Consider the following 25,924-nt stretch of genomic DNA (forward strand, 5'->3'; position numbering starts at 1 on the left):
TTTGGGGACTGAGATTCAAATGCTGCTTCCCGCCTTAGGGCTTTTGGCAGGGGCAGGGCTGCTATTCAGTGTGAGAATTAAGTTCAGGTGGTCAGGTCGGGGCAGGGCCGCCTCTCAGGCTCAGTTCCCTCAAGGGGTTTATGTACAGACCTTCCACAATGAATCCAGGCTCCCGCCCGCTTGCGGAGCCCCTGTCTGTAGCCGCCTCTCAGCCTCTATCTCCCGGGGGGGGGGGCCCGAGCCATGGGGGCACCCCACTCCCCTCTCGACCCGCCAAAGAGACTCTCTCACTGACCCCCGTCACCTGTGGGTGGAGGGGCTTATGCCGCTGCTGGAGATCCCGTCCCTGAAGCCTGCTCGGGTCTGTACCTCTCGGAGCCATGGCCGCCGCAGGTCTGGGCTGGGCTCCTCATCTGCAGCGCAACGGACCTTTTGCGAGAGGTTTGCAGGTCCCTCTGTGGGTGGAAGGACCCATGTGGCCGCTGGAGATCCCGTCCCCGTAGCCCGCTCGGATCTTTTCCTCACGGTGTCGCGGCTGCTGCAGGGCTGCCCTCTGCTCCCAGTCCCGGCGCCTAGTCCACAGCACGACGGACCCCCCGCGAGAGGTTTGCAGGTCTCTCCGGAACAGAAATCTCCCTCGCTCCAATATTCCGTGGCCTCTGGGTGCAGGATTCACCGTGAGTTGGTCCCCTCTAGCTGTTCTGTGGGTTGTGGGTTCAGAGCTATGTGTATGTGCGTCTTTCTACTCTGCCATCTTGGCTCCGCTCCCTACTTTAGTTTTCTTGAGGATTTTTTCTTTAAGTTTTCTTTCACAACATGACTACTATGGAAATGTTTTGCTTGAGTACACACATATAATCTATATGGTATTGCTTGCCAACCCAGTGAGTTGGGTGGGGAGGGAGAAAGGGAGAGACTTTGGAACTCTTGGTTTTAAAAATAAATGTTAAAATTGCTTTTACATGTAGTTGGGGAAAATTAAAATGCTAAATAAAAAAGAAGGGGAGTGTTTAGATCTTTTTCTGGCGTGCAGTTCTGTAATTCATCATTGGTGTTTCCAGTGTACAAATGACAGAGATAATACTCCATAGGTCAGTTTGAACAGTATATCACCTTCACCTGTGTTTTACCCTATTGGTTTATAGCTTTTTAAGGTCAGTGGGAACTGGGGTTAATTCAGCAAAAAGAAACTACTGACTGTGACATGAATTCCATTGATGGTTCATAAATTGTGAAAGAAATTATAGGAACTACCCTTTTTTTTAAAGCTGTGGGCCAGAAGGTTAATTGCTTGCCTACAATTCCAACCAACTTTCAGTGTTAACAGATGCCAGCTGTCACTGGATACTTTTTCCACCAACCGTAACTTTATGTACATGGTTATTCAAGAGCAAATTACTGTCTTAGAGAAAAAAAATACTAGCTTAATTGGTCAGGTTACATATGAAAAATGGCTTCTATCTTTGGGCTCCAAAAGAAGCAGCTGAAACTCATAATTTCTTGTACTGAAGGATTTTCATTTACTATATTTCTTTTTTACAAAAGTAGTTTTTGGGGGAAGTTAAGCCTTTATTTTGGTCCCTTGGGATCAACGGAAGATAACTTATAGTAATGGAAAGAAGAGTGGCTTTGGAATTAGTAGACATGTTTATAATATCGATTAAATTTATTACATAACCATTTAAAACATTGATTTATCATGTATGAAGTATTAGGGATACAGTGACAAAAACTAAATCATCCCTACCCTCAAGATGTTTACATTATACTGGAAAGATATGTTATGTGTAATGTACACAGATAGATAAGTGTAAGGTAATTTGGTGAGGAAAAAGTATGAAGACCCAGAAATAAATAATTTTTTTCTTATCTATTTTTTCTTGTATTTAAATTTATTCAAGTTTTCAACATTCACTTCGACAAAATTTTGGGTTCCAAATTTTCTCCCCATATCTCCCCTCCCCCCACCCCAAAACGCCAAGCATTCTAATAACCCCTATCACCAATCTGCCCTCCCTTCTAACATCTCTCTCTTCCCTTATCCTCACCTTCTCTTTTGTCCTGTAGGGCAAGATAACTTTCTATACCCCATTACCTATATTTCTCATTTCCTAGTTGTATGCAACCATACTCAACAGTTGTTCCTAAAACTTTGAGTTCCAACTTCTCTTCCTCCCTCCCTCCCCACCCATTCCCTTTTGGGAAAGCAAGCAATTCAATATAGGCCATATTTGTGTAGTTTTGCAAATGATTTCTGTAATAGTCGTTTTGTGTAAGACTAACTATATTTCCCTCCATGCTATCCTGCCCCCCCATTTCTTCTGCTCTCATTTTTGACCCCATCCCTCCGCAAGAGTGTTGACTTCTAATTGCTCCCCCCTCCCATTGCCCTCCCTTCCATCATCCCCCCACCCTACTTATCCCCTTCTCCCCCACTTTCCTGTATTGTAAGACAGGTCTTCATACCAAAATGAGTGTGCATTTTATTTCTTCCTTTAGTCGAATGTGATGAGAATAAGCTTCATGTTTTTTCGCTTACCTCCCCTCTTTTTTCCTCCACTGAAAAGTCTTTTGCTTGCCTCTTTTATGAGAGATAATTTGCCCCATTCCATTTCTCCCTTTCTTCTCCCAATATATTTCTCTCTCACCCCTTAATTTCATTTTTTAAAGATATGATCCCATCCTTTTCAACTCACCCTGTGCTCTCTCTCTCTCTTTCTCTGTTTTTGTGTGTGCATGTGCATGTGTGTGCGTGTGCTTGTGCGTGCATGTGTGCATGCATGTGTGTGTGTTTGTGTGTGTTTTATCCTACCAACTACCCAGATACTGAAAAAAGTTTCAAGAGTTACAAATGTTGTCTTTCCACTCAGGAAGGTAAACAGTTCAACTTCAGTAAGTCCCTTATGATTTCTCCTTGCTGTTTACCTTTCCATGCTTCTCTTCATTCTTGTGTTTGAAAGTCAAATTTTCTTTGCAGCTCTGGTCTTTTCATCAAGAATGCTTGAAAGTACTCTGTTTCATTGAAAGACCTTTTCTCCTCTGAAGTATTATACTCAATTTTGCTGGGTAGGTGATTCTTGGTTTTACTTCTAATTCCTTTGACTTCTGGAATATCATATTCCACGCCCTTCAATCCCTTAATGTAGAAGCTGCTAGATCTTGTGTTATCCTGATTGTATTTCCACAATACTTGAATTGTTTCTTTCTAGCTGTTTGCAATATTTTCTCCTTGACCTGGGAACTCTGGAATTTGGCCACAATTTTCCTAGGAGTTTCTCTTTTTGGATCTCTTTCAGGAGGTGATTGGTGGATTCTTTCAATGTTTATTTTGCCCCTTAGTTCTAGAACATCAGGGCAGTTTTCCTTGATAATTTCTTGAAAGATGATGTCTAGGCTTCTTTTTTTGATCATGGCTTTCAGGGAGACCCATAATTTTTAAATTGTCTCTCCTGGATCTATTTTCCAGGTCAGTTGTTTTTCCAATGAGATATTTCACATTATCTTCCATTTTTTCATTCTTTTGGTTTTGTTTTGTGATTTCTTGGTTTCTCATAAAGTCATTAGCCTCCATCTGTTCTATTCTAATTTTTAAAGAACTATTTTCTTCAGTGAGCTTTTGGACCTCCTTTTCCATTTGACTAATTCTGCTTTTGAAAACATTCTTCTCCTCATTGGCTTTTTGAACCTCTTTTGCCAATTGAGTTAGCCTATTTTTAAGGTGTTATTTTCTTCAGAATTTTTTTTGGGTCTCCTTTAGCAAGATGTTGACCTGTTTTTCATGCTTTTCTTGCATCTCTCTCATTTCTCTTCCCAACTTTTCCTCCACCTCTCTTACTTGATTTTCAAAATCCTTTTTGACCTCTTCCATGGCCTGAGACCATTGAATATTCATTTGGGATGTTTGGGATACAGAAGCCTTGACTTTTATGTCTTTCCTGGATGGTAAGCATTGTTCTTCCTCATCTGAAAGGATGGGAGAAGATATCTGTTCACCAAGAAAGTAACCTTCTATAGTCTTATTTTTTTTCCCTTTTTTGGGCATTTTCCCCACCAGTTACTTGAATTTTATGTCCTTTGTCAAGAGTAGGGTATACTCTGGGAATCTGTAAGATCTCAGTTCCTCCAGGGTGGCACAATCAAACATGTACACTGGTCTGGGAACAGGTAGAGATTTTTGTGCCCAGATTGTTAGCAGTTTACTCTCCACAGCCACAGGCCTCCAGTTCCACCAAGCCAGCACTGGGGGCAGGGCGGCCATTCAGTGTAAAATAAAGATCACCTCCCTCAGGGCCTCTACATGGGGCTGAGGTAATAATCAGCTCCTCAGTGCCCCCAGGGGTTTTACGATCCAACAGTGGATGTGGGCTGCTCTAGGGCCTGCTGTGGGAACTGCTGCCATCTCCCTGATGTGGCCTCTGCAGCTGCTGCCTGAGGCTAGAACTATGGGAAGGCCCTTCTCCCTTCCTGGTCAGCTTTAAAAACCCTGTCACTGATCATTGGCATCTGTGGGTTGAGGGATCTTCGCACCACTACTTCTGTGACTGGAGATTCTGCCCCTGAGGGCTTTTCACAAGCTGTGCCACATGGCCAAGGCTGGGCTGGGCTCTGCTCTGCTTCTGGTGCAACAGACATTTCCCGTGAGTTTTTCAGGTCACTCTGGGCTGGAAATCTCCTCCACTCTGTTGTTCTCCACTTCTCCTGTTCCAAAATTTGTTGAGAGTCCCTCTCTACAGGTATTTTGTGGGCTGTGTAGGGAGAGCCTGCATATGTGTGTCTTTCTACCCCACCATCTTGACTCCACCCCCCTCATAAATAATTAGAGAAAATATATTTTTTTCTTTTTTTCTCCTCTTCTCCACTTCCCTTCCTCTTCCCTTTCTCTTTCTTTTTACCATTTCTTTTGTTTTCTCTTCATTTTTTTTCCTCTTTTCACTGTAGAGATTTTAATAGTCTTTGTTTAGGAAGTAGCATGTGTCAGGCCTTTATAAAAACTCATCATTCTATGAGGTAGGATAGATAATTCTAGACATAAGAGTCTGATGGGGAAAAGGCCTATAGATCTATAGATAGGAGAAGAAACACTGAATTTGGAGAACAACTAATAATATAGTTTGGCTGAACTATAGCGATAGTTGTGTACATGAAGCAGAGTAATTCAACAGATATGTAGTAATATGATTTAAAAAAAATATACTGAAAAGGTAGTTTGGAAACTCCCTCTGAACCAAGGGTGATGAAGTGATTGGGACAATCAAGATTTTGTGCTAGTTAGACCAGTGAGATAATCATGTCCTCCTAAATTTGTTTTTACAAATGAGAGACCTATAACCTATGGAGCTGAAGTGGCAGCCAAAATCAAAATACTGAGGAGAAATAAAGCCAAGATTGAATCCTAGGGGTCATGACTCCTTATCAACAGTTTTCCCCCCTCCACTCCATGTTATTCTGAGGTTATGTGATTCTGTGATCTTACCAATCAGTTAGGTCTGTCACCTTGAAATTATCCACATCAATCCATAACAACAAGTTGACAAGCTTAGTTAATTCTACTTCTACCACATATATCTCTTGCACCAGGTCAACCTTTTCTACTCCCAATAACCTTCCCAATGGCTGCCTCTAGCCATGTGTGATTCTTCCCCTTACACTGTACCTGCCTACCAAGCTATGCAACTAGCTACTCATCTACTTTGTTCTTTCATTTCCAGCTTCCAGATCTTTGTGTGCACCGTGACAGGGATGGAGTTCCTCTTGAGCACTGTTCTACTCTATCTCTTTTTAAAATTAATTTGTTTGTTTTTAGTTCTCTATGATCACTTCTATTAGTCTTAGATTTTCTCTCCCTCTCTCCCCTCTCCCTCCCCAAGATGGCATGCTAATATGAAAATATGTATAATAAGAATGTATGTGTAGAACTGTACTCTATCTCTTGACTTCCCTTGCTTCTTTAAGGTCCAGCTCCACTGTCAACTCCTCCATGATGTCTTCCCTTATCCTTTTCATTCAGAAGTTAACCCTTCTTGAAACCCTCAGATAATATATACTTTCCCATCTCTACAAAGTATTTATGAAGATTATCTCCAGAAATACCAGTGGATTCTTGAGGAAAGCCTGAGACACAGACTTTCACACTTTTTTTATATCAAATGATATCGTTGCAATTTTTCAGTCTGCTGAAAGATCTGTCAATCAGTACTTACTATGTGCCAGCTGTAACCAGCAAGATGCTTAACCTACATCTACCTCATCTTTGTCCCTGAACATGCCCCAAAGTGTTGAGGACACTGCTATCTTCCCAGTGACCCAGACTCACATCCTTGGTCTCATACTTGATTTCTATTTTTTCACTTCCCTCATATTCAATTCATTCCTGTCTTGTTATTTCTACTTCATGATATCCCTTGTCTGTACCAACTCTCAGCAAAGAGGCCACCACCTGATTTCAGGCCCAAGTCAACTCTCACCTGAACTATAATTGCCCCCTATTTAAGTTCCTTTTTTTTCAACTGCTTAATCAACTGGCATTTAATAAGCACCCACTATGTACCAGCCATTGTGTTAATGGGTAAGGATACAGCAAGTTTCTCTCATAAAGGCATTATTTCTCAAATATATAGGGAACTGGGTCAAATTTATAAAAGATCCATTCTCCAATTTTCTTTTTTATTAAATTAACTAATTTATTTATTTTTAGTCTTCAACCTTCACTTCCATAAGGTTTTGCATTCTAAATTTTCTCTAGGAAGTTTTCAGAAGAAGAAATCAAAGCTAATTACTAGTCACATTTATAAGAATACTCCAAAAATTATTGATATGAGAGATGCATATTGAAACAACTTTGAGGTAATACCTGACACCCATCAGATTGACTAACATGACAGAAAAGAAAAATGACAAATACTGAAGGGGATATGGAAAAAGTAGGACACTAATGAATTTTTGATAAATTTACGAACTAGTTCAACCCTTCTAGAGGACAATTTGGAACTATCCTCAAAGGCATATATGTGTATGTGTATGTGCATGTATATCCCTTGTGTATGTTTGCATGTACATGTATATGTATATTTATATCCCTTGATGCAGCAATGCCATTACTATATCTGTGTCCTAAAGGGATTAAAAATAAAGGAAAGAACCTATTTATTATAAAAATATTTATATCAGTTCTTTTTGTGGTAGTGAAAAATTAGAAATTGAAGGGATGCCCATCAATTGGGGAATAGCTGAACAAGTTGTCCTATGTGGTTGTGATGGAATTCTATTTTACTATAAGAAATAATGAACAGGGTAGTTTAAAATACATCTACGAAGTTTTATATGAGCTCATGCAAAGCAAAGTGAGCAAAACCAGGAGAACATTGTACACAGTAAGAGTGAGATTGTAAGAATAACTGTGAAAGACTTAGCTACTCTTATCAAGACAATGATTCAAGATAATTCCAAAGGACTCATAATGAAAAATTCTATTCATCTCCAGAGAGAGAACTGATGAACTCTGAATGTAGATTCAAGCATACTTTTTTCACTTTTTTATTTTCATTATTTTGTGTGTTTTATTTTACAACATGGTTAGCATGGAAATATATTTTGCATGATTTCACACAAATAACCAATAAATTATTTGCCTTCTCAGCAGGTGGACAATTCTTGAGATAGAGGGAGAGAATTTGGAAGTAAAAATTTTAAAAATAAATGTTAAAATGTTTTTAAGTGTAATTGGGAAATATTTAAAAAAAATAAAAATGTATTTAGACATTGTTGAATGTCTACATTCATGTCACATGGTAGAAAAATTGAAAACCCTTTCTTGATCATTCAGTAGGATGATATATTTATAGTTCCCCTAGGCCAACTTTCTCCTTTTTATTGATGAGAAAAGAGAAATCAAATGACTTATCTAAGATCACATAATGATCTTAGACTAATGACTGTAAGAGGCAGGATTCAAATCTATGTCCTCTAGAATTTATATGTATGCAATATACAACCCTATTTTCATGTCTGCAATTTTATGATTCTTTATTATGCTTCTATCTATTTAAGTAATACATGCATCTATTTTTTCTAATATTAACTCATGAGATATGTATGATTTATTCTTAATTTTAAAGGAGGAATTATAATTGTCCTGGTGACATTCAAGTCTTCACAAATGAAATTTACATGCTCTTGGATATATGTGTTTGGGTTATACATGTGGTGACAATTTTAAAATCACATGAATTTTCTTTTGTCATCTAGTATGGTTATCAAAACAACCTCTTTCTAATGTTAGCTGTAGCAGGGTATGATAAAGAAAGAAGGAAGGGAAGAAGGGAGGAAGATGGTGACCATCCCAGAGTTTGAGGTAAACAAGAAAGGTATCAATTTCCTTCATAGCTGACACAGAAACTAATCCTGGTCCTGAGCTGATTGCAGGTATTTAGTAAACACCTGTTGAATTAATGTGTAAGTTTTCAGGAGTGGGGAACCTACACCCTCAAGGACACGTGAACTTCTATGTCTTTGGGTGAAGCCTTTTAACTGAGTCCAAGTTTTATAGAACAAATCTTTTATTAAGGGGATTTGTTCTGTGAAGTTTGGATTCAGTCTAAACTTTGGACTTACATCATTACTGATAGTTGAATTAATTCAGCACATTTATTTGGTGCCATTCAATATTTACAAGTTTCTACTCCACACTGCAGTGTAGGGAAATAGGGTTTTCCTTTTCAAAGAGAATAGAAAAAAGGGAATAAGACAAGGTCACAACTATAACAAAGCAGAAAGTGTGAAAAGAGATGAACAAAACATGACAGAAATAGAGAAAGGACAGATGATATCAACGCTTGGAGAGGGGTATGAATTAAAGACTCTATGAAAGAAGTTGGTGTTTTAGTTTGCTGTTGAAAAAAGAGTAGAATTTCGACATATATACTTGGGGGGGGGGGAATGGGCAAAGGAATAGAGAAATAAATAAATCCAGAGACTGGCAGGACCCCATGAATATTGAAAGTGGATTATTATTGAATTAGTTTCAGAATAAACTAGTTTTGGTTCTTCCTCTTTTAATGAAGTTTTCAAACTTTTGGGTCTCAAATGAGGATCCATCCCCCAAAGATCTTTAGTTTGTGTGGATTGAATCTATCAGTATTTGCCATATTGGGGAAGCTAGGTGGTGCGGTGGATAAAGAACGAGTCAGGAGGACCTGAGTTCAAATCTCACCTCAGACACTTGACACTCACTAGCTGTGTGACCTTGGGAAAGGCACCCAGATTGTCTCATCCTGGGTTATCTCCAGTCATCCTGATGAATATCTGGTCACTGGATCCAGATGGCTCTGGAGGAGAAGTAAGGCTGGTGACATGCACAGCCCTCCCTCAAAACAAAGTCAAGTGCAAGTCATGTCATCATTTCTCTGATGACAAGGTCTTCTTCAGTAATGAAGAACGAACACACACATTTGCCATGTTAGAAATTAAAATGCATTAATTTTATTATGAAAAGAGTTTTGATCTTTTGGAATCCCTGAAAGGGGCTGGAGGAATTCTTGGGATACGCAGATCATGTTTTAAGAACCACTACTCTATTATATGTATAAGAGAGCAGTAGTAGGTGGGGCTAGAAAGGAAGGTAGATTAGGACTACTTTCTAGAGGCTCTGAAGGCCATGCTGAAACTTTTGATGTGATGTAGTAGGCACTAGGGAACCACTAAAGATCTTTGAGTAGGAATGTAAGATGTTTAAAATACATCAGTAATGACATGATCAATGACATAATATTTTTAAATGACATTTTCAAAGTACCTTTATGTCCTTAGACATTTGTATTATTTCCATATATCTCCCCCATTAGGGTGAGCTCCTTGAAATCAGAGACTGCTTTGACCTATCTTTGTTATCCCACTGCCTAGTGTAGTGTCTGGACTAGGTATTTAGGCATAGGTATTTAAGAAATGCTTTTTGTTTGTGTGACAATATTGACATGAAGCTTTACTTCCACACCAAGTAGAGTACATGATGGTTTAATACACTCTTCCACAAAGCAGCTCTTCAGTAGGTCCAGTCTTGTCCCTAGGCTATAATGGTAGAGAAACAAAAATCTATAAATTGGCTATGGAACAGAATTATGGAGAAAATAAATTCCATGATGTGTGTGTGTGTGTGTGTGTGTGTGTGTGTGTGTGTGTGTGTGTGTGTAGAGGGCAAACTTTTCTTTTTTTGCCTTACCCATCCTAGACTTCTGATGGAGTCCCACTGGATGATAGAATAGAGAGGAAAAATATTTGGACCAAATGTGGATATGAGATCCATTTTTCATTTCCTGAGTGGTACAACAGTTAGTTCTTTGCATAGCTTCTAGCAAGTTAAGCAAAAAGAAAGTGATTTAAACTTAAAATTCTTTTTCCAAATCTTACTTGCATCCCCTGTGGACACACTGAGCTTTCATTGCATTAAAAAGATATATGGTCTCAGTCAAACCACAGGAGGGCTTGGATTGGCCAAATTCGGTCTGGTTTCCTATCAAGACTATGAATGGGAAGAATCAATTGAATTATATCACTGGGAGCCAGAGAGAGACCAAAGGAACTAAAACCACATGGAAGGAGGACTCTGGGCTAATAAAGTTGCATTCAGCCATTTGGAGGAGTGACTAGGAAATCGGGGGTTACATATTCTCTCAGAAATGAATAAGAAGTAAAACAAATATACCACCATGCAGGGACCAGTCTATACTCTAATATATAATGTTTCTAGGATCGTGATCTTGGGCATGAGATATTCTAGGTTCCTTGGGAACTAGGATCCTTAGGCTCCCCATAGCTTTCTACAAGCTATAAAATGAATGTATAGTTTTCAAGATCCACTTTAATACTAGCTTGCATGAGGATCATCTTTTGATAATGTATTCATGGTGAGGTGTGGAAGAAGGACTGGTTTTAAAATTAGAAATCTCTGGAAACTCCGATGTGTCATTTAACCATCTTCAATTCTTGTTTGCTCTCCTGGAAATGGATTTAATAATGCTTGTACTATCTAGCACATAAAATTGTTATGAAGAAATCACTCTGTAAGTCTTGGAGCTATGACTTAGCTGGATTCATATGTGTTACTAAGCAATCTTCATTTTAAAATCTTTGATAGCTACGTGTATATGCACATACATGTGTATGTGTATTCATATATGCATACATTTATACACATGTGTGTATTTACATATTTCCTTAAGTTTTATTCTGAACTTAACACCAAATAAAATTAATAATTTCTTATAAAAAGTAAAGCAGAAAAAGGATTATATATGAAACTGCAAGTCTTTTATAGCTTGTTTTTTTTTTTAAGTTTATGATAAATTCCACATGTTATTTACAAAACTGTCCTTCCCTATGATTCCTTCCGGTCTTCTTTCCTGTACTTTTAGCTACCCTAATAATACTTCATTTCATCGATTTTTCCCTCCCTCCTTCTTTTTTTCTTCTTTCTTTCCTTCCATTATTCTTTCCTTTTCAGGGGGAGTAATCCAATTCTTTTCCCCTATCTCCTTTCAATTCCCCATAAAAATGGAAAGGAAAGGAAATACTTATTTAGATGGCACCCACTATATGCCAGGAACTGTGGTAAATGTTTTTCAGAAATATTTCATTTAATACTCACCATAATCCTGTGAGGTACATTCTGTTATGTTATCTCCATTGAACTCAGGTCGTACTGACTTCAGGTCCAACCCTGTATGTAAATCCATACCATCTTTTTGCCTCAAAATATCCAAAAAAAAAAAAAAACAAAACCCAAAAAACAAAGGAATGAAAACCCATTTGAAAAAGCTCAATGATTTTGGGCAATTCACTTAACTTTAGACTCAGTTTTCTGAGTATAACAATTTGAGTAGTGAGGTGAACATAAAGAAAAGACATATATGTAAAGTATTTTGCAATCCTTAAAGGCACAATTAATGTGTATATATGCATATATGTAAATATACGCATATGCGTATTTTACATGTAAATTATGTGTCTTTGTGTCTATGTATGTATGTGTGCACACAAACATATGGAGTGGGAGGGAAGGGGAGAGAGAGAGGGAGGGAGGAAGAGAGAGAATAATAGTAATAGCTGTTGTTATTATTATTGCTGTTGTAGTACTGAGAATGGCATGTTGTTAGGGACCGAGCAGCTTCCTCTGTTCCCAGTTGTGGAACACTGGGTAATGGTGAGGCTGCTTGGCATCCCCACCCTATTTGCTAAAGTTGGTTTCTTTCCCTTGCAGGTGAGCGTCCATACCAGTGCCATTACTGTGATAAAGCTTTTAGCAAAAATGATGGATTGAAGATGCATATCCGGACCCACACTAGGGTAAGAGTGGAGCTCATCATTATTTATAAGAATTCCTGAAAACGTTTTCAGCCTATTCATTTGAAACACTCTCTCTCTCTCTCTCTCTCTCTCTCTCTCTCTCTCTCTCTCTGTCTCATTCACACACACACACACACACACACACACACACACGCACACACACACTGTTCCACTATATGGGCAAAGACATTTCCTTTGAATACACTGATCTCTAAGATAAGAAATTTAAACTTTAATAAAACAAAACAACAAAAGAGCATAAGCACAAATCCAAAAATATGCCAACTAGAGTACTCAGTTTATGAATATCACTTATTAATTGATTAATAAATTGTAGGTGCATATCCTATAAGTATTTTAGACACATGTATACTGAGATGACCAGAGTATTTGATGTCCACATGGAAAACATCTCTATTTAAAACATATTACCAATAAAATAATGTTAAAAACAATAGATAAAAATATGGTATATTTTCAGGAAATAATTTATGCTCAGAATGCTGATGTTTAGTATTAGAACATGGTCATTTTTCCTGAAAGGAACTGAGTGTGACTTTCAAATTAGAGAGAGAGTCTAGGTTTACGTATCAATCACTAGGTTTACCTGTATTTTATCAAGTTAAATGGCTTCACTAAAAAGCTGGTTAAACAGTTCTTTCATTTAGTGAAATCCTCCAATTATATCAAAATGTCATTTAAATTGGATAAGTATAAAATTCCTATTTTATTCCAAAGGACAATACAGAATGAATTCTTTGAACTTGAATCCAGAAGTGAAATAGAAGTAGTGGATAAAGGTGAGAAAAATCTCTTTGCTTTCTCCAGGCAAGACATATTAAACATAAAGTCATTTTGTAGAGAGCTATAGCTTCCTGCACTTAGAGACTTCCTGGCATCCTGAAGCCAACTCCCATGGGAACAGCATATTAAAAGCCATCAACTTTCACAATCTGGAGTCTTAAAATTCACCTTTGGAGAAGTAAAATGAATAATAATGGATTTAAAAACTATGTGGACCACAACTAATGCAATATAGGGAAGGGGCTAAGGGAGGAAGCCTTTCTCCAGTGACTACTATGTGTTCAACACTAGAAAAGCACTTCTTACAAATATTATTTCATTTGATGAGGGACCATCACCCTAAGGCAGCTATAGAAAAATTAACTCTTCCTTTTCCAAAATGAGGAAGAAAACTGAGAGATGTCCTTAAATTGAATAATAAATAGGTTTGCAACTTATAAAAACCCTGTTGGAACAAACAGCTCTCATTTCAGAGAGCAACAATAAAGGCAGACAAGATTAAACAGTACCAATTACTACCACTGAATTTACCAAATCTGATTGATATGATTTAAAATCTTTACCTCCGAATGAAGCCTATGAATAGGCTAAGATCTTTTTGTTGTTTTATACTTATGAAACAAACAAAAATTTATTTTCTCTGTCCCATCTCACCCAATTCTAAAGAGAAAAAAGAAAATTAAAAGCATAGCAACATATATTCAAAGTCAAGAAAAACAAATTCCCATGTCATCCATGCCCCCAAATATGTATCTCCTTCTTCATCTAAAGCCCATCAAATCCATTCCATTGCTCTTTTAGGATGTGGTTAGCATAGTTCAGTATCAGTCCTTTGGAATCATTGTAGGTCAATGAATTGATCAGGATTCTTAAGTATTTTAAAGTTGAATTAAAAGTGTTGACTCTTATTGGTAAAAATTGTTCTGCTGGCTCTCACTGTGCATTAGTTCATACAAGTCTTACCAGGCTTCTTTGAAATCCTACAATTCATCATTTCTCATTACTAAAATAGTATTCCATAATATTAATATCCCACAATAGTATTCCATTAAATTCATATACCATAATTTGTACAGTTATTCTCTGTATGATAGCATGTAGTTTCCAATTCTTGCCACTATTTAAAAAAAGCTACCATAAATATTTTTGTACATTTGGGTTCTCTTTGGTATATGAAACTATTAGAGTTATTACTGGGTCAAAGGTGGACTGTTTAGTGATTTAGGGGGCATAATTCCAAATTACTTCCCAGAATGGTGGCAACAATTCACAGCTCCATCAATTGTATATTGATATGCCTTTAAAAATATTACCCTCCCATAACATTTGTCATTTTCTCCTTTTGTCAGCTTTGTTTATCTGAGGGCTATGAAATGACAGTTACTTTATTTTACAATTCTCTAATTGTTAGTAATTGGAAGCATTAGACAAACGACTCTGGGCAGCTTGGATGTCTTTTTGTAAGGACTAGTTTTCATAGCCTTTGACAATTTATCAATTGGGGAATGGCTTTTATTATAAATTTGAATTGATACCTTATATGAGACTTCTCAAGGAAACTTTCCACAAACTCCCAATGCCACCCTCACTAAATTACTTACCTAAAAGTGGCTAATTTCTAAGAATAGAACCAAACGACCCTTCATTGAGGGACCCTCTACACAAATTCCTTCAACTGCAGGTTTCCTTGTTGACAAAGAAACTGACAGCATATGGATTTGTTCAGAGAAACAGAAGGGTTCAAGATGGAAGCACAGAATCAGTTCATTGCTACCCAAGACAACGGATACATCATCTTTAAGAGATCAGACTTACAGATAGATACAGAGAGCCACAACATCACTGCACATCACAAACCTTTTGGACTTTATGATCAATTCCTTAAGTACAGTCATCAGAGCTATATGTTACTGAGAGGTGGTATTCCCAAAGTCAACATTTCTGCTTTGTGTTTTACAAAAGATAATGGGATATATTGGATGGAATGTTGGACTTGAATTCAGGAGAGACTTCTGAATCTCACTTTTGTTGTACTTGTGCAGCCCAGGGCAAATCCAATATTCTCTGACCCTCAGTTTGTTCATCTCTAAAATACGTACTATAAAGTTTGTGCTGCCTGCCACATGGAGTATTCTGAAAAATCACCTTCTTTGTAAAGCTTAAAGTATTATGTTAGTAGGAGTTATTACTATCCTAGAAAGAATGAGCCTGCAGGAAGTCATCCACGGAAATAGAAAGGGAAAAAGATGTCATTAAAATAAGACCTGTGGTTTTGTGAAAATCAAAATCATTAAGGCAGTGAATTTCTTTTCTAGTAGCAATATGGGAGATAAAAGTCTCTCACTGAGGCAATCAGATTCTGATGCTTCATGTTAGGTCCTGAGGTTTAATAGCATCTACTTTATATGGAACATGGGCTAAAGTTTATTGATCTAAAAGCTAAATTTCTTCTCCACCCTTAGTGTTTTTTTGTTTTGTTTTGATGTTTCTGATGTCTTTCTGCATGATATTTAAAATCCAATATGAATCATATCTACATTCTTTTGCTGATGTTAAAAATTTTGTAAATAGGATTTGATACAATAACAAAATCTAATATTTTTATAGCACATTACATTTTCCAAAACATTTTGCATTGTCAGTCAAGAAACACTTATTAAAGACTTATTATGTGCCAGGCATGGTGCTATGTGCTGAGGATACCAAAAAAAAAAAAAAAAGGTACAAATATTTCTCCTTCCCTTCAGTAGATTCTGAGTTAATGAGGAAGAAAGTATGAATATTAATAGCCACATACATTCAAGATCCATAGAGAGTAGATGGAAATCACCTTTATATGTATTCATTATGTTGCCTAATCCTCACAACACCTCCATGGCATGACTCCCCCTATTTTCTGAAAGCATGTACTGAGGGTAAGTGAGGCACAGCTATGGAACCAGGCTCATACAGCTCATAACTATTAGAGGCAGGGATGAAAGTAAAGTCTTCAAGAGCAATTCCATTCCATCACACAGCACTGCCTCTCCATAATGAGTTGACAGAAAATATTTTTAACATGACAAACTTTATTGGTGCTAGTAGTGAAAAATGAATAAAACGTCAGTTTATAAATATCTAATGTGTTCATTTATAGCATCTTCTACAAACATCGTAAAAACCACATGTATCTTCCCCCTTCCCCATTCTATTCTCTTAATCTGAGTATTTGGGAAATGTGACTAAACATAAATTTGGAAATGTGTGCCATTCCGCAGCTTCAACATATGTGGGGTGATATTTCAAATATGGGAAAAATGTGTTTCTTGTAATGATAGTTTTCCTTCCTTTTAAAACAAAAATCAAATGCATAGGGGACCATTCAACATATCCTTAGAAATTGTTGGAGAAGTGGTGCTGTCAAGGCATTCTTAGATGTGTTAATCCGTAGTTTTAAAGGTAAGGTCATCTAATTTCCCCCTCTCTGATGTTTTACGTAAATGAACCAAAATAGAAGCAATTCATTTCAGATAAAAAGGGTTTCTTATCTAGGCTTACAGGGTTTTAAAATTTTAAAAAGGACATTGGAGATCACATAATTGCATCTATGTGTTTTTGAATATTACAATATAAACCCCTTGAGGGTCAGGATTGTTTTATCTTTGTCTCTTTCTTTATATCTCAGGAGTGACTAGCACATAGTAGGTGCTTTATAGATGTATATTGATTGACCTGTCCATCCACAGAATTTGTTCTTCATTTGAGATTTTGTACCCCCACCTCTTAATTCACTTATATTTTCTTATTGCTTCTTGAAGAGCATATGTTTTTTGGAGAAAAAATTCTATTCCACAATGTTATCTTCTCTGTCCTTTGTTATAGTCGTTGTATATATTCTCCCGATTTCACTTACTTTACTTGCATCAATTTTCCCACGTCTTTTCATCCATCATGTTCATCAGTTCTTAAGGAATTTGTCCCTCAATTGTTTCAGTCATGTCTGATTCTTTGGGACCACAGTTGGGGTTTTCTTGGTAAAAATACTGAAGTAGTATGCCATTTCTTTCTCTGCTATTTTGACAGATCAAGAACTGAGGCAAACAGGTTTAATTGACTTGCCCCAGGGTCACAAAACTAGTAAGTATTTGGATTTGAACTTCAGAAGATGAGTCTTCCTGACTTCAATACCAGTGCTCTACTGTGCCACTTAACTGCCTCTTCTTACAGCACAGGGTTACTCCATTATATTCATGTGCCACGATTTTTTTAAAGCCAATTCTCAGTCTACTTTATTTCATTACCTTTGTTAAGCAAAAAAATGTTCCTAGGAATATTTTGGTGTATATCCAGTCTTTATTTTTGTCATTGACCTCCTTGGAGTATATATGTAGCAGTGGAATATTTAGATCAAAGGGGAATTCCAGTTATTAATTAATCTATTTATTATCTATCTATCCATTTTATAGGCATTTTAGTACCATTTTTTTTTTGCAAAATTCAAAAATTACTTTCCAGAATGGCTGTATCAATTTACACATCCACCAACAATGTAAGTGAGAAGAAGGGCATGAAAACATGGAGAAGGTGGTGGGGTGAGTAAATATCACATAAACTTCACTCTTGCATAGGAAACACTGTCTCTGTCTGTCTGTCTGTCTGTCTCTGTCTGTCTGTCTGTCTGTCTGTCTGTCTCTCTCTCTCTCTCTCTCTCTCTCTCTCACACACACACACACACACACACAAATTGGTGCAGAAACCTCACCATGGAAGAATAAGAGAAAGAGAGAGGTAAAATGAGAGTTTAATAAGTTAGGGAGAGAATAGTATCAAGCAAAAGAAGCTTCAGGTTCAGAAGGTTTTTCATGAAGGGGAGATTAAAAAGAGAGAAAGCAAACTTAAGGACCGATGATACTGGACTGAGATATTTGAAGGGACAAAAAACGGAAGAGTGTTAATAGGCAAATTCATAGATTCCTCCTGTTGATCATATTTCTTCCTTTTCATCATTTTTTTTGTTAAAGGAGAGATGTTGGAGAATATAGAGAAAAACATAAAGAGTAATATTATGAACTGAAACAGATGATTAATAATCCCCAAAATTATGTTAATGTGAAAATGTTACCTATCAAACAGAGGAGAATACCAGAATGGTTTAGATAGAAGAATGAAACTTTAAAAACAACAACAATAGGAAAATCCATGAAGCATAAAGGTTCACAAGGAGTTAAAATTAAGGGTCAAACTGGAATGAATTGAAACTAAGGTGTTTATTTGTTTTGTTGTTTTTTTAAAACAGAACTAGCTATTATGGTCTCAGAAGAGTTAATTTTGAAAAGTGAAATGATCAAAAGAAAGAACCACAGAAACAAAATTCTACTTAAAAGCATCATGAATAAAGAGATTATATTAATAATTATTACATAAGTACTGAATGACACAAGTCTAAGTAATTTTTAAAAAATAAATCATACTGCAGAGAGAAAAAGAGATGGAAACTGTAACAGTTGTCAATCTCATATCTCCCTTTCAGACTCAGACAAATGGAACAGAAGGTAAGCAAGAAAGAATCTGAGATCCTGAATAAGGTTTTTGAAAAGTTGGATGTGACAATTCTCTATCCATTATGGAACTGGAATTGAAAGCTTTATACATACTTCTTAGCTGTGGATAGGAGTTTTACAAAACTTGACTGTTCTAGGGTATTAGAAACCTCAATAATAAATGTAGAGGAGCAGAAATATTGAACCAGTCCTTTACCACCATAAAGCAATATAAGGAGAGAGAGAGAGAGAGAGAGAGAGAGAGAGAGAGAGAGAGAGAGAGAGAGTGTGTGTGTGTGTGTGTGTGTGAATAACACCAAGGAAAGTACAGATCAATATAACTAAACAGCATTAATTAAAACAGTAAATAAAATGGTAACAAAGATTGCAACAGCTTATTTAAAATATTATGCATGAGGACAAAATTGAAATTATACCAGGAAAGACTAGTTGGTTTACTACTAGGAAAGATAATATTAATAACAAATAGGTCATATTAATAAAAACACAAACTATGATTTTATCTTCATATAAACACACTTAATTTTTTTAAAAGAGATAACTAGACAATTTCTTATTGTAGTAAAGAAGGTCTATGTAAAAACTAAAGCGAACGTTATCTGCATCGTACAAGTACTAGAAGCCTCTTCACTAAGATCAAGGGAAAATATTGATCTTTGCTTTCACCACTATTATTTGATACTATCCTAGAAATGCTAGCTATAACAATAAGACATTAAAAACACCAAAAATTAAAGGCATAAATATAAAGAAAGAGGAAATAATATAATCACTTTTTGCCAATATATGATGGTTTACTTAGAGAACCCTTAGAGATTCACCTAAAACACTAATTGAAACTAAAAAAAAAAAGTCAAAGTGCAGGATATAAAATGAACTCACAGAATTAATCAGACTTCTACATATGAAAAACAGTAACAAGTAGGAAGAGAGAGAAAAATAGCATTCAAAATACCTAGCAGTCCATCTAGTAAGACATATACAGGAATTTCATGAATATAACCATAAAACATTTGTTATGGAAATAAAGACAAAAATTAATTTAAAATATATTAATTGCTTATGATTCCACGATTCCATAACAGAGGCCCTGCCTTCAAGGAACATAGATTCTGAAGAGGGAAGCCAGTGCACATAGAGGAACATTGATCAGAAAGGATTTGATTTTGGGCATGACAGAGCAGATGACTGAAATTATAGGAAAATTGACTATCATGCCCTTTCTGGGAATGATCATTTATTTGGTTATTCTCCCTAGAGCTGGAAGCCAGAAGTAGGATGAGGAGAGAAGAAAGAGCAGAGACTCAGTGCAAAGATGAACAGAGGGCAGTTTTGTAGCTCCATGCTTGGATTAGATATAAGAACTCTCACCAGTTATGAGCTGATGGAACTCAGTGCAGAAGCTGAAGTTCCAGGACAGATGCTGAGGCTGGAGTGGCATAGAATGGCATCAAGATGACAGGGGAGTAGTTGCACTTTTATTCCTCTTTCATCCCTTCTTTTGTCTTTTTATTATTTCCTTTGTGATTATGAATGTTTTGTTGCCTGACATTACATTGAGGCTACGGATATCCTGGCAGAACCACTCCAAACCTTGTCCAGCTTATAGAATTATGTACTCAGAGGTGAACAAAACCTTCAAAGCCATCTAATACAAACTCATTTGATGTAGAAGAAAACTGAAGTACACAATCTAAAAGACATTTCCAAGGTATCACATCTCATAGTAAGGATAAAAGTCAGAATTATGCAGAATCTCCAGATGAGTTGGGGGTTGAGTCAGTGCTTAGTTCCCAAGTCTCCTAGAGTCACCAAAATCTTTCTCAACTTCTTATCAGTTCAAATCCCACGTATAAACTAAGTGATCTATGAGCTACATTTTTCACTCTTCCCAGATTCCCTTGAGAGTCACTGTACACATTGGCTTTTTGGCGAGTAGCTAGAAGACTCATGTGCCATTAATTTGGAATGCCTGTGTTCATTTTAGGTAAATAAAAGGAAAATTGCAGGTTTGGACGGGTCATACTTTACTAGTTTGCAATGTCAGTTGCATTGACTTGGCTTCTTTTATGCAGGTGGCCAGGGCAGAGAGGGATGGAATTAACATGTGTTCTTAGGAGTAGAAGCAGCCAACCATATCTTGCCAAAAAATATCATTCCACCCAGAATATGGTCTTCAGCAGGCAGGACAATTTATTGCCAAGTAATATATGACTCGATGACTGAATTTTGAATATTTTAAATATTGAATGCTGTTTATATTTCCGTATTGGCAAGACATGAATGAGTTCCCACACATCTGTCCCCTTAACTGCTTTTGCCAGTGCTGTGGTGGTTGCATGCAAAAGTATTTTTTCCTTTTTTTCTGTTCGTGCTACAGTGGGTTTTGAAACCCTGGGACCCAGGATTACCCAACCACCCTTTTGTGTCTTGAAATGACCAATGAATGTTTTTTTATTCCAGGCTAGAGGATGGAAAGATTTCTTTTGGGAATTTAGATCTGTCCTTCATTCAAGGACAGAGAAACAGCTGCACTAACTGAGCTGAGGTGGGGGAAGAGGGGAGAAAATTGGGAAAATCCCATCACCACATAGTAGATCAGTCTGCTTATTGACAGATAAATCTTTCTACTACTTATATCCTATGTACCTTGTAGAGACAAAGATTTAGAGATTAGTGGCTTTTGATAAATGGGTCCATATACTGGACACCTGTGATGTTGTGGAGTGGGATAAGACAAATATGTCGATAAAAATGTGTCAGTCTCTCACTATGTGCCAGGCACTGTGCTAAGTGAAGAAAGGCAAAAAATGACTCCTGTATTTGAGGAACTGATTCCAATGGAAGAGACAATATGGAAACAACTACATCCAAACAAGTTATATAAAAGATAAATTGAAAATAACCAACAAAAAGAAAGCACTAGTATTAAGGGGATCCTGAAAATTTTTGGGTAGAAGGTGAGATGTTTTCTGAGGCTTGGAGGAGGTCGGAGACAATAGTGACATAGATTGTCTTTAAGTTATATTTTTAGTGACTCTTCAGAGACTCGGAGGGATTAGAAAACTTGTTTTCATCAAAGCTTGGCATAACATGAACCCAGGACTTCCTGACTCCAAGTTCATCCCACTTTCTACTGACTCATGTTTTTTAAGTTTTTACTGCTTTAGAGGAAAAAAAACAATTTTACAGTAGCAGTGTATTATCTACTTTTGACTTCGAATCGTTGCTTTGCTTATTTGCATGGAATGAGCAACAATTGATATCAGGCACTTAGAGAAGACCTGTTTTATTGCCTCCCCATTGGTTTAGATGAGACCTTTATGGGCCAGTCTAGTGAAAACTCTGACAGATCCTATCTAACTAAAAGGCTTCTAGAAGGTTATTCTGGATGACAAATAGACTGTCAGTCAAGGCTTAACCTCATTGAGCTCTGAGAGGGAGTCATAGAATTTCTTGAACAATATTGATCAAGGCATATAGGGATTGAGATCTGCATCAATATAAGGAGTTCTAATACCAAGAAAATTTTTGAAGATTTTGAAGTATTGAAGCAAATAATTTGAAAATAGCAGTAATTACATGGAAAAGTAGGGTTATTTTAGTAGATAGAATGCTGGTCTTGAAGTCTGAAAGACTAAGTTTCAAATAATGCATCTCTTCCATGGTCAAAATATTTATAACCTCTTTGAACCTCTATTTCCTCATTTATAAAATGAAGGAGTTTGGTTAATTGTCTTCCAATGTCCCTTCTGGGAAGCTAGGTGACAGACACAGTGGAAAGAGTGCTGAGTCTACAGTAAAGAGGACCTGAGTTCAAATCTGACCCTATTTGCTGCCTCAGTTTCCTCATCAGTAAAATGATTTGGAGAAGGAAATGACCAATCACTCCCATATCTTTGTTTAGAAAATCCCTACTGGGGTCATGAACATTTGGGTATGACTGAACAACAAGGTCCCTTCCAGCTCCAAATATCTTGTTCTGTGAGTCTAAGACTTGTCTTCCATAAGTTAATCTTCCAGTGAAGAGAGTGGGCATTTACTGGTGAACAGAATGAATGCATCTTTTGAATGAAGGGAAGAATGTGCCTTCATAACCCTGAACAACAGCACATTTCTGAGTTCTTGATATTTTCCAAGGATAGGAAGTATGTGAAAACATCTCAATTCAAAGTTTTGTGTTCTGCCAGACACATTCTGAAATACATGGAGTCAAGCAATTTGTATGTCTCTTTGACACTTAACTAAGCATGTTCTTTGAAGGATACATTCCTTGATTTTTAAACTACTTCCTGAATCATAAAGACATTTTGCTTGGTCCAAGGAAAATGTTTGTATTTCCAGCTGAAACAGGGAACTTTTCACTGGACACTTCCTTCCCCTTCTTCCCCCTCTCAGGGCTTGGAAGTGGTATCGACTGTGGTCTAAAGACATTTTTCTTTTTGGGGAGGTCTTTTAGAAGTCCAGTAGGAAGACTTCCCTGAGATCACACCAGGGGAATTAATTTACTGGAGCTACATGCTTCATTATAAATGTGACTATTCAGACATCTAAAGGAGAGCTAAATAAGATCAGAAAAAACATGCCAAAGTGGAAAGAATTCTGGGTGTGGAGTGAGGAGGACTTCAACTCCAACTCTCCTTCTGATTCTTAATAGCTCCATAAAACAAGCAGGTCATTTGGCCCCTCTGAGTTTCTTTATCTCTAAAATGGGGTTGATAAAAACACTTACCTTACATCATTGTTGTGAAGATAAGAGCGAAACCATGTATGTGAAGTATTCTCACAACCTTAAAGAACTATGTCAACATCGCTATCATCCTCATTGTCATCATCATCATCATCATCATCATCATCATCATCATCATCATCATTTTTAATTTATAGACACCTCAATCTCTACTCTATTGACTCTTATGGTTTATAATCAATGGGCAATAAACAGAATAGAAGCTTGTCTTCCCTATACCTTTGAGGTGGCTATGCGACTATGGATGTGGTCTGCTTGTTAAGAAGTATTTATTTGCTTTTGATTTCTTAATATTTCCATAAAATTCACTATTGATACACATGTGACTCATTCACTAAAAGATTTCATAATGCTAAGAAAGCAGGCATATGATGTTCCACGGATTACTCATTTTTTAAAAATTTTAAATTAATGTCCTTCAAGTTTTTTGCTCCATTTCTCTTCTACTTTCACCTTTCTGAGATACCTTTCAGAATGTTCCTTTACTGCTTTTGACATTGTTTTATCTCTAGCACAAAGTTCCTTGGTGCATACTTAGTCCATACCTATCACACTCGGTGTTCATGGCTAGGTCATACTAATATAATAAATATAAAGAAAAAACAAAACCTTTCCAAAGTAATCTTTCCCCATTTTTTTTTCAAATTTAAAATTATTGGTACTATTTCTGTTTAAAAAACATTGATTTTCACAAATATACCTCCTGTACTTTCTTCCCTAGGGAGCCCTTTTTTGTAGCAAGGATTTTTTAAAAGGGGAAAAAAGCAATTTAGCTAAATCATCAGCACATCAAAAATATTTCACAGACTCTGCACTTTCTGCACAAGTCTCTGACCTTTGGAATGGAGGATGGAGGTATATTTTCCCAACTGTTCTCTTCGTCAAAGCTTTAATCATTATAATGGCCAGCTTTCCTTTTCACTTGATTATTCTTCCCTTTCACTTATTTGTTCTCAATTGTTAACCAGTCTGACAGGTGGGAGGTGGGACGCCTCAGAGCTGTTCACACTGTAGTTGTAGTCATTGATTTTAATTGATTTTAATATTTTACTAACTTATTGCATTATTTATCAGTTCACATATACGATTAAATATTTATTTCTGTTTCCCAAATACATGTGATTTTTTAAAAATAATTATATTCTAAAATTTTGAGCTTTAAATTCTCTTTCCCTCCCATGGGACAGCAAAGAATCAGACGCCCATCAACTGAGGAATGACTGAGCAAGCTATGGTATATGATTGTGACGGAATACTTTTGTATGAGTAGAATGGTTTCACAAAACCTGGGAGAACGTATTAATCTATGCAAAATGAAATGAGCAGAATCAGGAGAACATTGTAGTAAAAGGAAAGAAAAGTGTGAATGATTGAGTGAATGAATGGATGAATGAATGAATGAAAAAGGTATTTATTGACAGCCTACTTTGTACCAAGCACTGCACTCAGCATGGCGGGATACAAAGAGAAAAAAAGGAGACTCAAAGAGTGCTCCTTCTAACATGCCTTCCCTCTGAGATTCGCTCCAATTAATATTTGTACATGACTAATATTTGTACATAACACGTCTTCTCCTCCTTTGGATTGTGAGCTTCTTGAGGGCAGAGGTTAGCTTTTAAACTTTCTTTATATGCCCTCTGCTTAGTACAATGCCTGGCTTGTTGACTTAATGAGACTTGGAATACTTTTGAGGTTTGAAACAAAACTGGTCAGTGCTGTCATCTTCCCACCATTTGGAGCATATTCCCATAATTCATAGGATGGAAATCCTTGCCTTCTTTTTTTCCCCTCCCTGCATTTTTTTTTTTACAACTGCTAACATGAACTTGGCTGTCACCATGAATGAACTAAGCAAACACATTACACTCTCTCTGCTAAGCTTTTATGATTTTCCAAGTCACATAAGTCAATGGCAATGCTCTTCCTTTGGAACTAGATTCTGCTTTGCTGGTGTTTGTATTTATAGAATATCTTTCTCCTGAGGAATTTATTATAAACTTTCTTTCCAATTTTACTCACAGAAAAAGCAGTATTTTGCTGTGCCACCAAGTATACTATTTCAGAAGGAAAAACTGTTGTTAATTCAATTCCTTGTTAAATTCAAAACTTAAATATCATGAATTAGATTGAATTTGGCTTTCTATGATTACATCCATGCCATTGTATTAGTATGTAAAACCCTGAAGGAGGCTCTCTTTGTTTTTGCTTGTATGTGTCTTCCTAGAACTTAGCACAGTGCCTGACAAATAATCAGTGCTTAATAAATACTTGCTACCTATCTACCTGCCTTTCTCATGTTCATTTCAATTAAATTCAAAGTATTTATTAGGAATCTACTATGTGCCAGACACTATGCTAGATGCTGAGGCTACAAAGATAAAAATAAAACAGTCTCTACCTCTACCTTCAAGAAACTAACATTCTACTGGGAAGGGAACAGCAGATGCTGTCCACTCTGCCTGCAGTGGACAGAGTGCTAGCAAGACCTTACCTT

At 36.8% G+C, this 25,924-nt stretch overlaps 1 protein-coding gene across 3 annotated transcripts in view; it reads left to right on the forward strand.

The window, feature by feature from the left end:
- Positions 1–25,924, forward strand: part of PRDM5 (PR/SET domain 5) — a 179,784-nt gene that overhangs the window by 115,434 nt on the left and 38,426 nt on the right. For 2 of the 3 annotated variants that reach the window (XM_072625267.1, XM_072625270.1), the window contains one exon: positions 12,251–12,336. In XM_072625267.1, coding sequence (XP_072481368.1) covers positions 12,251–12,336 — 86 coding nt within the window. Of the gene's footprint in view, positions 1–12,250; positions 12,337–14,821; positions 16,257–25,924 lie in introns of those variants that run through there. The other variant, XM_072625268.1, reaches the window with a different exon arrangement.

The sequence above is a fragment of the Notamacropus eugenii genome, chromosome 7, assembly GCF_028372415.1.
Source record: "Notamacropus eugenii isolate mMacEug1 chromosome 7, mMacEug1.pri_v2, whole genome shotgun sequence".
In the NCBI taxonomy this organism is placed as follows: domain Eukaryota; kingdom Metazoa; phylum Chordata; class Mammalia; order Diprotodontia; family Macropodidae; genus Notamacropus; species Notamacropus eugenii.